The sequence below is a fragment of the Hoplias malabaricus genome, chromosome 4 (assembly GCF_029633855.1).
Source record: "Hoplias malabaricus isolate fHopMal1 chromosome 4, fHopMal1.hap1, whole genome shotgun sequence".
Classification (NCBI taxonomy): Eukaryota; Metazoa; Chordata; class Actinopteri; order Characiformes; family Erythrinidae; genus Hoplias; species Hoplias malabaricus.
In genome coordinates, this window is record NC_089803.1 from 44,466,738 (window position 1) to 44,480,415 (window position 13,678).

A 13,678-nucleotide genomic window follows, 5' to 3' on the forward strand; every position below is an offset into this window, starting at 1 on the left:
AAAAATGTAGCATATGACTACTGTGTATTTGTAAGTGGGGCTCTTTACGACTGTGGCTGTTGGAATCTGCACCTCCAGGGAGATTCTGGAGATTATCGGCCGCACTATTGATAACACAGTAATTTGCCATAATCCCTATTATGCTTTACTATAAAGCCCCTGCTGAAAGTTTAAAAAGGCACTTGGGGGAGTGCTCAGTGAAGCCTGTGAGAGACTGAAAAGTGGAATTCTAGGAAGTTTAATTATATTTAGTGCTTGTATATTTATTTACAATTGTTTATATGTTCATTTATGGTTTCTCTGTGAAAGTGTCTTAGATTCCACTCAAGCCACATGAGAAGAGTTTAGAGAAGTGGGATTTTAGCACGAAACCCAGAGGGCCAAATCTACATGAGTTTTAAGAGCTTGGGTGCCAAACTCTCCTCATGGTTTTTGCAATAGCACCACTGAATGGTGTGGCCCATTGTCTTCGCTGTCAAACAAACAGTAACTGCAATGTAGCCAATAGAGAATGCTTCAATGCAGTAACCCGACCTGTAAAATGGCATAAAAACAATAGTCATGGTTACATTTTTTTTTAATTTTTTTTGTAAAATATTTAAAAGTATTTTGTAAGATTTGAATGTAATAAAGTTGTTCATGTTTCATAATACTCAAATTATTCCAGTCTGTTCAGCTTGACTTTGTGCACTCTGTACAGGACCAACTGCTAAACATGAATTCAGAGTGATCTAGACCAAATTTCACTATTAAACATTCATTAAAATTCTTTCTTGTCTTAGACAAGAAGGCTTAAATAACTCTGCTTATCCTATTACACTGTCTGAGATATGAACTCTAATCCATCAAAAAATGTTCAGAGATTTAGTATCTTAGATTTTTGCGAAGTTCAAATTATGGGAGATTAAAAAGTAGTAATAATTATTTCAGCTAGTGAACTGCCAAATGAACATATTCCACCAATTGCATTTTACACCTTTTGCATGCCTGAAAACTGTTGCTTGGATAGAAATATTCTCAAATATTTGCACATTGCATCCTCTTAACAAATGCCTGAGTTCAATGAGTTTAAATAATGTGGAACATCTACAACCCTATATAAGTTACCCATTTGTGTCGGATAGATGATTGTACTGCTTGATATTGATAGCATTGGGTATGTTTATTGAGCAGACATGTTATGATTAGTCTCACAGAGTCCATTTGTTGATTAAGAGGATTAGTGTGTACACCAACACCTAAAAAAAATAACTGGTGGTTTTCTACCCAGTCCTTAGAGATTCCCAAACCATATTTGTGGTCCCAAGCCAGAAATACCACTAGTACCCCTAGTCCTGCAAATCTTGATGCTTTTCCTGTTTCCACCACACATATCATGACTAAGCCCTTACTGGGGTGAAGTAGGTATGTTTGAGCAGGAAATTCACTGCACAATTTTTTTTGTATTATCATTTCAAAATACAATTTTAATACATTTCAATAAATCACAGACATTCTCTCATACATAAACACACTCAGAACATCAGAGCATGTGTCAAGGCAGCCCTCTCACAAGCAAAAGTAAAAGTAAATCTGTCCCCTCAATATTTGCCATTTGTCTCCATTTAATCATTAATGAAATATTTACCAAGGTCACACCACGTGATTGTCTATGATAACGAATATAATGAGACTGTGCTAAATACCCCATTTACACCCAATCTACCCCCTCAAATGCCCAAGATAAACACTACCATGGGGTAAGTTCTCAAACTGCTTTTCATTTTTCTACGCCAATTTGTCTGCAAAAATGTCTTGAACAATCCTAAAATATGTGCAATGCAGAATTGCAATTAATCATCTATATTCACTTAAATCATTTCAAGCTCCAACACTAAATGAGAACCAGAATCATCAAGTATCCCTCCTCATACAGTAATATACAAAAATCAGAAACCATACATAAGTATAATAAGTGATGTGAATGGATGAGACACAGCAGCGCTGCTGGAGTTTTTAAAGCCCTCGGTGTCACTGCTGGACTGAGTATAATCCACCTAACAAAAATATCCAACCAACAGCGTCTGGTGTCCACTGATGAAGGGCTAGAGGACGTCCAACAAGTCCACTTTTGTGATCAAAGTGATGAATTTTATTTGGTCATATGTTATTTTCTCTGTCAAACTGGAGTAAGACTGAATGCATTATGAAATTAATTCAGGAGCACGAAGTGTCAAGTCTTTGGAGATGTCTGCTTTCGCAGGAGATGGCCCTTTTATACAGCTACATGACAAAATGAATGCAAATGTTTATCAGAATCTCCTCTGGCAGTGCTGTGTTCATTTCCCAATTAGATGATATTTTATTTACGAGACCACTTCTTTTAATCTGTTAATACTGAATACACTGCCAGCCTAGAGTAATGAAGAATCTCTGGAAGTTGACGAAAGGTGACAAAGCTGTGGCCAAGACACCCACTAGTTAATGAACTGTGAAAGAGAATGCAAGAAATCGAAGCACAGCAGTTTAAGAAACTGATGTCTACTATTTCCATTTAAAGTTATAAAGTTTTTTTTTCCTCCTTCTCCTGTAAAGTTATGGATATACATGTTTTTTTATATATTTATAGAGAGAAAGAACCATCAGATGATGAGTATGTATAGCTAATATTTTTTCTTAAGCTTTAAAAGGGTTTAAGTCCATTATCGTTGAAAAACTGAAAGCAAATCTTCTGAAAACTATGTAAACTGTAAGAGGAGGGTGGGTAACACTTTACAATAAGAGTACATTAATTAACAGTACGCAAGTTTTAACTAATAATTGAAGTCAAAATTAATTATGTACAGACAGAAACAAGAATATATTAGGATTTTATAAAATCCTAGAAGGATGCTAGTTCTTGTTTATTATCATCATTTAATGATTAATTGTGACTTTACCTACCCATTTAGTAAGGCTTATTACTGAATAAAGTGTCATGAATTATGTACTCTTATATTTGAAAATATGCTTCTTTTTTTCCCCTGGCAGTGAAAGATGAACAGCCTGTACGTAATTGCTGTTTTAAATATAGAGATTATATACATGAAGCATAGTCTCTGACTATTGCAAAGCACTGTACATGGTCACACTTTATTGTAATTCCCTGTGTAGTCACATAAGACACTTAAACTGGGCCAGAGTGGCATCATAAATATGATTCTGAAATGGCACCTGCTGCAAAGGCCATGTGACTGATATGTGTGAAAGGACAGGTCCCAGTAAAACACAATAAACCTGCATGAATGCAGGCATGAGGAATTTGGGGTCTCCACTATGCAGAGGAGATTCCAATAGTGCTCTGCAGTGTGTGTGTGTGTGTGTGTGTGTGTACATGTTGCGTTTTGAGTTGACTGAAATCAGTGATATGCAGAGTCTGATGTTTTGCTGAGGACATTAGCTCTTCCTCATGCTCAGGTCAGTGCTTGAAACAAGCGGAGACAGAGAAGTGCTCTCAGATGCCTCTTCTCTCTTTAGCACCAGAAAGGCCTCGCGACTGATCCCCAACAACTCCCTTAGGCCCCTATTCTCCAACTACACAGAGAGAAGAACAGAGAGGGTTAAGTAGGTTTAGGACATGTGTGTATAAAGAAAACATTGGGAACAAAGTCAATGCTTTTGTCGTTGTATTCCACAGTTCCTCACTTTTAAAATGTGTAATCAAATATTTTTCAATTCAAAAGGGGCTCAAATGCACTTTCCCAGCCATGAAGAGCTATATATAAAAATGTATAAAACTGCCACGTAAATATTTTAAAAAGTGCTGTACGTTCTACATGGTAGGACTAAAGTCATCATTAAAATGATGAAGTACAAAAACAAAGATACATATATACATATGTGGTACAATATACAGGACATTTCAACTGCACAAACCTCCAGCTGTTTGATTCGCTCCTCATCTTCGCACACTCTACCTTCGTCCACCTCAATGGCCTTCCTCATTATTGTAGCCATCTCATTTATCTTCTCAATGTGTGCCTGAATCTCCTACAAATCACACACTTAAATGTAACACATAATTTAGAGAAAACACACTTGTTTGAGATTTTTTCTATTTGGTACAATAAATAAATATATATGTTTTGCTAAGGTGTTTAAAAAAAAAAACCCATGAAAAAAAAAATCCAACATATGACACTTCATGTGGTATACATTATTATAAATCAGGTGTGTCAAAACCTTGTTATTTGGGGTCAAAGTGTAATGAACTCGGATTACAAATTGAATTTTTATTCTACAAAATGCAACACTTAAAAATATATATTAATTTATTCATTAATTTTCTGTAATCACTTCATTCTGTATTGGGTCACAGTGTGTCCAGAGCCAACCCGGAATCATTTGGTGCAGGGCAGAAACACATCAAATATATTTTTAAAAGGAAATAAAAATATGGACCATCTGTTGTACAGGGCAGGTCTGTTATTAATATTGCTGTAAATATCCATTATAGGAATGAACAAATAACAATGAATGTTTACAAAAATTCCGTATTTGCCAATAAAATGTGTGTGAAATGTGTGCAGTACTCACGCTAGTGTGCTGTTCTTTGAGCTGTGAGACAATAGTGGGATCATCTCTCTTGCTGGCCATGAGAAGACGGAATACCTGCTCTCTGTATTTACTCATGATCAGCTCCAGAGCAGACTGGTGCTCTTCTAAAGACGTACGTAACTCTGCAAGACAAATTTCCCCCATGTTTTAGTTGCATTTTAAACAGTGTATAGTCAGGTTTAAATTTACAAATATTATTATGTGATTTAGTCCAAACCAGAAGACGTGCGATTTATCCACATGCGCACCTTTGTTTTCCTGCTGAAGTTCCCGGATTTGTCGGTTCTCCTGCTGAATGCTCAGGACTAGAGCTGATCGCGGTCGATGTCTTGCAACTTGGTTCAGTGCTTCAACCTCCTCCTGATACTAGACATAGAAAAACCTCACTCAGATTAGGACAGTGTTTGAACTTCGCTCCTAACTTATAGAGCAGTTTCTTGTTCTTCCTACTTTAACACACTTCAATTAAAAGGGAATTTTACCAATTTATCTAAATAATAACAGATAATTGCTAATGATATTGGCTTGGTACACAATTGTTCCATTACATGAAACATTCACACTACCACAAATTTCCAACAATTTTTGGGAACAAAAATCAGTACTTCTGTGGCATTGCTAAAAGGACTGTGGCGTGCCGCAAGGGAATTAGCATGCGGGGAATTAGCTCTGGCTGACTGGGTGAGCCTTAGTCCAATTTGGGTAGGTCCAGGCCCACCCGTGTCTATTTTGTACTTTTGTTTTGGCATGTTCAGAGCGTCACACAGTAGAATACAATACAGTTGAGCTGATTGCATTTATAGGTGGTTTTTGTTCAATTCTGACACTACTTCAGCATTTTATTCTTTAAATGAAAATTGACATGCATTGTTTTTTTCTGGTAAGAGACAGAGCAATATTAAATCAATGTAATGACTATCTGATTTTCATTTTGGCAAATTTTCTGCACGTCTGTGTTTAAAGGTAATCTCACGTGTACTGCATTACAATAAGATGTTTATTTTTGAAGTACTTTACGATGTAAAACCATGCAGTTGTGTACTGATTACAGGTGACTGTACTCAATTCTGACTCTAATTCAGCATTTAATGTTTAAAAAGCAAAACCTTGCATTGTTTCTCTGTAAAAAAGTCATTCGACGTGAAAATGTAATAGTTGTTTTGCTTTTCATTTTGGCACGTATTCTTCATGTTAGTGTGGAAAAGCAATAACGTGTCAACTGCATTTCAAATCTTCTGCTGTAGTGATTACTTACTCAATCTGGCCCAAATTCCTCTCTATAATTCTGTACATTAAAATACATTACTGTAATACAATGTAGTATACTGTGAGTCTAATAATGTCAATTCAGTGCACAGTAGCATTAGGTTATATTTATCAGTACTCATATTTAGACACTTCACAAAACTCATAATCCAGATTATCCAGTGAGATTCAAGAGAAATTTATATAAAAATGTGGCATATACATGTGCATCTTAATAAATTAGAATACCATTAAAAATTAATTAATTAAAAAAAGTTAAACTTATATTATATAGATCCATTACAAACAGAGTGATCAATTTCAAGAGTTCATTTTTTAAAATGTTGATGATTATGTCTTAGTCTGGTTCAGTAGGCTACACAATCATGGGGAAGACTGCGGATTTTTGACAGATGTCCACAAAGCAGTCACTGACACCCTCCTCCTGTATCCAAGCATGTTAATGGGAAGTTGAGTGGAAGGATACAGTGTGGAAGAAAAAGATGCACAAGCAACAGGGATAACCTCAGCCTTGAAAGGATTGTCAAGAAAAGGCCATTTAAAAAATTTTAGGGGAAATTCACATGGAGTGGATTGCTGCTGGAGTTCAGTGCTTCAGGAACCACCACACACAGACGTGTCCAGGACATGGGCTACAACTGTTGCATTCCTCTCGCGAGCCACTCACCTGGGCCAAGGAGAAAAAGGACTGGACAGTGACTTGGACTTCGCATTTGCATTTCATTTGAAAATCAAGGTCCCAGAGTCTGGAGGAAGAGTGGAGAGGCACACAATCCAGCCTGCTTGAGTCTAATGTTGAGCCTCCACAATCAGTGATGGTTTGGGGAGCCATGTTCAAATCTGCTGGTATTGTTATATCAAGTCCAAAGTGAGTGCAACCATCTACCAGGACATTTTAGAGCACTTCATGCTTCTTTCTGCTAACAAGCTTTATGGAAATGCAGATTTTATTTTTCAGCAGGACTGGGCACTTGTCCACACTGCCAAAAGTACCAGTATCTGGATTAATAACCACAGTATCACTGTGCTTGATTGGCCAGCAAACTCGCCAGATCTAAACCCCATACAGAATCTATGAGTTTCACTTTTTTAATTGAATTACTGAAATAAATTACATTTTTTATGATATTCAAATTTATTTAGATGCACCTGTATATGTCTGCATGACACTACAAAATAATGACAAAAGTTTAGTGGTTTTTAACATCACTGTTTTGCAATGCCTGTCGATTAAACTCATGGGCAGCCCAAATGTCTTATTGCTTTTATATATATACAAAGTTAAGGAGGTAAAATGCGTTTTGATTTCCATTTCAGGTTGACGTTAATGTTGAAAACACATTCTGAAGGAACATATGCGTCTTCTAAATAACATCTTTTTCAGGGACATGTAGCCTAATTATTTTAGCATGATAATGCCAAGGTGTCTTCTGCATAAGTTAAACTGCAATCCAGACCCGTTTCCCACTGAAAACGAATGGCTCTGCTCCAGAAGGCTATTTATAATAGAAAGAAACTGCAAAAACTAAACGCTTCCACATGAAGTTGATCAATGCAATAGATTATCAAAGACTTGTTATGGCACATTATATCGCCGGCCAGTGAATCGTTCATTTCCTCCTGTCTAAAAGTGAGAGAAATCTGGTGGTGGTTCAGACCTGTTTCATAGCTTCCACCCGTTTGTTCAGTAGTGTGGTTTGCTCGATGAGGGTCTCCGCGGCATTGTCGTGGTCCCGGAGCCGCTCCACCAAACACCGAGCGTCCGCCAGTACCTTCTCCAAAGGGCAAGCCATTCCTGAACACACACACACACACACAAACTTTAATAAACACTGAGACTCGCTTAGAACTGATATAATTCTTCAGACATATTCAGAATAACTGACCGCACCAACGGCTTCACACACTATTTATTAACTGCCTTTATTAACGTTCCCCTTCAGCACAGGAGTTGATACTTTTAGACGAGACTGAGAAAGTGAACCAACTAAACAAGTTAGCTAAACACTGCTAGCTCCAGATAAACTGCAGCGAGGTATGTGCTCCACTACAGGACTCTTTAGCCGACACAGACTGTGTACTGTAATACAAAGAACTGGACACCTGTTTATGTCTAAAATACGTACCCTGAATACAGAAATACAGCAATAATTAACGTTGGTTTCTTCTATTTATTTTACACTTCCTGTGACTGCCTCTCTAACATCAGACAGCAAAGAATTCTGGGTTTTGTAGTATGTTTTAATCAGAGGTCCGGTACCACAGTGATCCACATGGGGGAGGTAATGTGTAAATTATCTGTACACTCACAATAGGGCCGAGTCTCAAATGGCTCCACACTTCCTAGTTCACTTTGCAGATCTGAAATGATAGCACCATGCATCTAAAATTTGGATTCTAAACGATCCAACATTACAACACAGAATTCATGCCCGTGTAACTAAACTTAGCACACAAAGAGTAAGGAAATCTGTGTGTGGTAGATTATTTCTTTGTTGTAACAATGCTTCTTGGCAATAAATCTTATATACAGTTGGAAAGCCTGTTATTTCCCCTTTTAAATGGTGCCATATCTGTAAGGAACATGCATTTGTGGAATGAGAAGTTGGGCCTGAGTATGTGGGTTGCGCCCATGAAAAATTTGCCAAATCCTCTCTGCCAATGCCAAAGTTTATTCTGTCATTGACTTGTTTGGTGTGTGGTGGACTGAATGACTGAAGTTTGAAGAAACAAGACATATTGGCAATTTAACAAGTTATTAATTTACCAAACAGGAGCCTCAGTAGCGTGGAAGATCCCTACACAGCCACAACAGCCTGGCACCTCCTCCTCATGCTTGTCACCAGCCTGATCACACACTGCCATGGGCAGTGGCGATTGCTCTAAGACTGCAAGGGAAGCTCAGTTTCCCCAAAAATGTCAAAAAATAAGTGATCAAATATATCCTGTTTGTGTGTACATGTCATTGAATAAATATGCACTACAACGCGCTCAACGTTTGTTCAGAATCAGCTTCTTATCACTGGTAAAGACGCGGCTTTCCTCTCAATCATTAAATCATTAAATCACAGAGTTCAAAAGCGAAGCAGCGAAGTGCAGCGAAACGAGACGAGTCATTGGATAAATGCTGGGCTTTGTCCCGCCCATCGGACGCTCAGCGTCTCTGGGGGTCTATGGGGCAGTGGGCTGTCCTCGGCTGGCCCGGACGCTCAGCTTCTGCATGATGATTGGATGATCTGTCTGAGGCTGAATCCCTTTTTGATTGACAGCGAAATGAGCGAATCAGTGATCCTCTGGTGTAGAGATCCGTGAGAGCATTACATTTTCATTCTGTTCTGAGTTGAACCGGAGACTTTCTTAAACCTCTTAGCGGCATTTTCTTTGTTAAAAACGACTAGCGACAAATCGAGCTCCTATTTCTGGTGGGTTTTTTGTAGCAGCTTGTGTTTGGAGACTGACTTCTATCACTCTTTCTGACTTCTATCGCAGTTTCTGTCCAGCGGGTGCTGCTGAGCCCCTCCACCGTCACAAAGCACTCACAGGCGGACACACTTCACATGGGCCAAGGCCGTTTAAGCAGCCTAGCTCTGCTGGCCATTGAGAGGACACTAGTCAAGTCCCTGGAAAAGACGCCTTGTTGGTACGACAGGGTCACAGGTCATTTTCTTGAAAAGGAACGCAGGGTAGAATTTACGTATAATTAAACCGACATATTTTATGGTGTAAGCCGAAATTGAGCTTCCCCTCCTTGAAAGACCAGCATCCGCCACTGGCCATGGGATGGCATGCCACTCCTCAACTCTTGTCGCAAGTCAGCCAACGTGGTTGTGTTGGTCACAAGTGTTTAATGGGGTTGAGGTCAGGACGCTGGCAGGCCGTTCCATTCTCTCCACTCCCAAATTCTGGAAGTAGTCTCTGATAAACCCCGCTCTATGGGGGCGAGTGTTGTCATCTTGGAGTATAGACTGCATGCAGTCTGTTCTGGATTGTCTGGGCAGAGAGCCGTCAGCCATGTCGTCCTGCAAACATTGACTGCAAATCTGTAGAAGCCAGCATACTGTACCTAAGTGCTGAGAGGGTGAGGTAACGATCTTCCTGGGGTATCGTCTTCTTGGGATGGCAAGTTTATATAACCAATATATAGTACGTTTTACTAGATAGGACATACAACTTTATGGAACAGAGAGGGAAATGGCTCCCCACACCCTATACATAAGACAGTAAAAATGTCTTTTTTTTTATCTGAATGTTTTATTAGAACATGCATACGAGAAATTTAAATACATTTTACACACTAAAAACTCACCTCATTAGAGGGGAGGGGGCCATATACCATTAGCTGCTCTCTACACCCCCACTAATAAACTCTCCACCAGCACACAGGGAGCACATGGGGGGCAGTATGTGGACTGCACTGCACATAGTCCACCGTCCAACATCTGTCCATGACAAACTTCCACCAATGTTCTGGGGCTCATCAGGAATGATCCCACACCGTTGTCTCAGATCTTTCCTTCTCCAAGGCTCCTTTATATACAGACGCACTACTTAAGTAACTCTTCACACTTCACTGAATATTTAGGGTACTGCTATCAGCCCACTCCATCACTTTTGGTCTTCTGTAATCTGTCATAATACTGTGAGTGGCATTGAGCCCCTGGCTGTTGTTATTCATGGAAGGTTACGACTAGCCCCTACGGTCACAAAAAAATATGGCTTCCAAAAGCATAATACATGTTCGGCAGAGAGGCATGCGGCAAATGAAATAATATATTATTTCTTTTTATATTCTTACATGGATGTTGAATCTTTTATTTCTTGACTTATGGACTGCACTATATAAGAGATAGGGAGCATTAGAGATTCAGTATGGTGTCTGTTCAAAATTAGGGCTACTATATTAGTGTGGCCAAAACAATACTCCCTCATTACAAATGCATTAGTTGGCACTCTATGTAAAGTATAAGGAGTTAAACGGAGTTGTAGAAACACAATGTACATTTCTATTACTATGGAAAAAACACTTGTTAAACTTCTCTCCTAAATAACACAATCGACTGCTATAATGAGTTACACAAGGAGAATGCATCACGATTATTCTCCTTCCTTGTCATTTCCTACAATGCTGTAAGGTTTGCTGTTTTTCCACCGCTGTACTCTTCCATCCTTCATCCCTCTTCTGACACCACTGTAATGTATTCAATAAAGGAATTGAGAGACATAGCCATACTGCTCAAGGGTTCTCTGTATTATACCCTCAACAGGGCATAGGGAACAAGGGAACAGGGAAGGAATTTGTACAGTGTGCAGCGAGACCACACACATTCCCATGACACTGAATAAAGCTCACAAACACCACAATGCACACCAAGCACATACTCGCCTCTATTATGTTCAAGGTACTAAGGAGCCCAATACATCATCCCAGTTATGTACATCATTACGGAATATACTTATGTTTACAGTGAAATTTTTTGTGCTTGGGATGTGTGTGACCCTGATCGAGATAAACAAATGCACAAACAAATCCTCACCTAATTATGACACACCTAACCCAGTTAAGTCTCTGTTTTACACTGGGTTACTGTAATCTTCCATTCACTAAGAGGCACAACCATCACCAGAGATACTGGAAGACTCGTGGGATAAACCTACTAGCGGTGCTGATATCATTAAAAAATACGATGATATGATTTCTGTTTCCAGTCATTGTGCATAGTTTGGTATGTAACACTTTACTTGGTGTTATTGGTATTTACTTAAATGGGCCTGTTCCAGAGATTTGGCCAGCTTATGGTATGTGTTAAGCTGCTTTTAATGCACTGCTTTATAGTACGCCACACAATGTACACAGTTCAATTCCTCTAAATGCTTTGAATTAGATGTAGAATCAGAACATTTTTCACCTGAAGGGTGCAGCAACTTCCAGAGAAAGGATGAACTGTTCTGAGGTTCAGTTTTGTGTATCTCTCCTATCTATTATTTTAAACTTTAGACACCCAAGTACTATAGAAACCCAGATGGCTATTAGTGTACTAGCAGTGATTTAATCACTGCAAATAGGTTAAGCAGCTAAAAACATTACAAAGGGCTAAGCAAATATTTCTCCCTCATATTAATCACATGATTTCTTGAGGCCATGATTTCATATCCCAGAGTTAAACTAGGAATATAAGCCCTTTTTAGTTATAATCCCTCAGGTTGTTTATCACTGGATGTTAATTAGGATTTCTACTCTTCAGTCTACATTTCCACAAATAACAAAATCTTTTTGTAGCCACAAGAAAAATATTTATGCCAAAGTATTGTGGGTTTTGTGTGAGTGTGTGTTAAAAGTAACTACGCAAAACTTATGGTAAATTTTAAAAAAAAAAACGTTTCTGGCAAAGTTGCGATATTCATACCACATGCCTAGGTCTTCACATCCATGGCCAAAACCAGCCTTCCAGCTCTTGTCAGCACACTGGTATGACTGTCCAATGTCCCAGGCATTTCTGGGGGCATGGGGCAGTCTTGAGGCCCACCTTGTTAGTCTTGAAATGCTAAAGATAAAGTTGTTTGCATTTCCCATAATGAGATGCTGAATGAATGAGTAAAGTATGCAAGGTAACATAACCCCGGTTCTCTGAATAAGGAAGCGAGGTATCTCACTGTGCAGAAGTGCCCAATTCATGACAACCAACCATGGAAGAGCCTATTCGACAGACCACTTTCTTGATTCGAGAACGCGCATCCCATATATTACCGGGGGCTGCTGTCGTGCCAGTCTTTCCCGAGTATAATCTTCCCCCATGAAATGCGTGGAGATTTTCTGTTTGCACCCCGTTTCCATGACTCCCCGTGTTTACCTTCACACACACCAGTGGTGGTTACTCACTCTCTCCCATGAGCGAGCTCCGCCCACGTGCTCCTCAGTCTGTTGTGTTTTTCCCGCCTGAGCTCCGCCGAGTGATCGAGGCCGGGCTCTGATTGGTCGGTTCGAACAACATCCCCTCTCAACTGAACCTTCTACGCCACGTTATTATTTAAACCCACCTGTATTCCAGAAACCACCGCCTATGTAAGACGCGAATGGCTGTGGTTATCTCGCCGTTTTCGATGACAGCTTGCAATTGGTTTAGATGGATTGACCATTAACCAATCAGAGCGCAGGGGGGGGCGGGATCTGTCAGAAAACAGGTGGTGCGTAAATACAGTTCCTACCCACGGTGGGCTCAGTCAGGATGAGAATTTTTAGGGTTTAAATCAGTGTTGAGCTTATGTTTCCACGCCGAGTTCTCGGAGACACTTTGAAGTGGACATTGCCCGAATTAGGTGGGACTCCGAGTAAATAACTCCACTATACCACTCCCAACCACGTCGATGTTTAACCCTGGTAAGTTCAGCAGTGATTTTATATTACTTCGAGCTGGTTCCGAATCCTAGCTCAGGCACGCTAACTCGGAGAAACCCGAGATCAGGCTATTTTTTTAACAGCGGAGCTCTGATAAACCGTCTTAGATTATTATCCGATTAAATAATGCGAAAAACTAAAAAATGGTTTCCAGGCAAGCATCAGTTCAATGTGATACTTACCCGTGTTGCTGTCTTGCTGCAAACAGGACGTTTGTAAACAGTTCAGCCTCAAAGGCATTTGCTCAGCGAGTAGTTATTTTTTTTTCCACTTGTAGCCTATGCTTAGTTCATTAGCTAACTCGTTTTATTATGTTATACACCCTGTGTGTCCAGTTTCGATTTTTAGATTTGTCTTGATGCGTATCATATGCTGTGTTGCTGCCCTTGGAAGTTCTCCTCAGCATTAAGTTGTGTGCACAGTCCAACACGATTTAAATTATAC

At 39.5% G+C, this 13,678-nt stretch overlaps 2 protein-coding genes across 7 annotated transcripts in view; one reads left to right on the top strand and one right to left on the bottom strand.

Annotated features, from left to right (window-relative positions):
• Positions 1-1,237: 1,237 nt before the first annotated feature.
• fgfr1op2 (FGFR1 oncogene partner 2) lies at positions 1,238-13,649 on the bottom strand. Of its 5 annotated transcripts, none has more exons than XM_066668445.1 (6): positions 13,417-13,649; positions 7,500-7,636; positions 4,824-4,941; positions 4,555-4,697; positions 3,895-4,008; positions 1,238-3,552 (listed from the first exon to the last, which is right to left on the bottom strand). In XM_066668445.1, exons 1-6 carry the CDS (start codon positions 13,472-13,474, stop codon positions 3,415-3,417), a joined length of 708 nt encoding a protein of 235 aa, XP_066524542.1. In that variant the 5' UTR covers positions 13,475-13,649; the 3' UTR covers positions 1,238-3,414. The 5 variants fall into 5 exon arrangements, with proteins under 5 accessions (XP_066524542.1, XP_066524545.1, XP_066524543.1 ...); XM_066668448.1 differs by lacking the exon at positions 13,417-13,649 and adding an exon at positions 12,690-12,833; XM_066668446.1 differs by lacking the exon at positions 13,417-13,649 and adding an exon at positions 7,968-8,097.
• gas2l3 (growth arrest-specific 2 like 3) overlaps positions 13,076-13,678 on the top strand; it is a 36,288-nt gene continuing 35,685 nt past the window's right edge. For both annotated transcript variants that reach the window (XM_066668443.1, XM_066668444.1), the window contains exon 1: positions 13,076-13,216. The gene's annotated coding sequence lies outside the window, so the exon portion shown is untranslated. The remainder of the gene's footprint in view (positions 13,217-13,678) is intronic.

What these genes read in the sequence shown, in the direction of transcription:
- fgfr1op2 (XM_066668445.1), bottom strand. Translation starts at nt 13,474, where the DNA reads ATGCCTTTGAGGCTGAACTGTTTACAAACGTCCTGTTTGCAGCAAGAC. An exon ending in GGGTGGAAGCTATGAAACAG is followed by an intron (nt 4,942 to 7,499) that starts GTCTGAACCACC and finishes TTCTATGTCTAG; the next exon opens with TATCAGGAGGAGGTTGAAGC. An exon ending in TCAAAGAACAGCACACTAGC is followed by an intron (nt 4,009 to 4,554) that starts GTGAGTACTGCA and finishes TGTGATTTGTAG; the next exon opens with GAGATTCAGGCACACATTGA.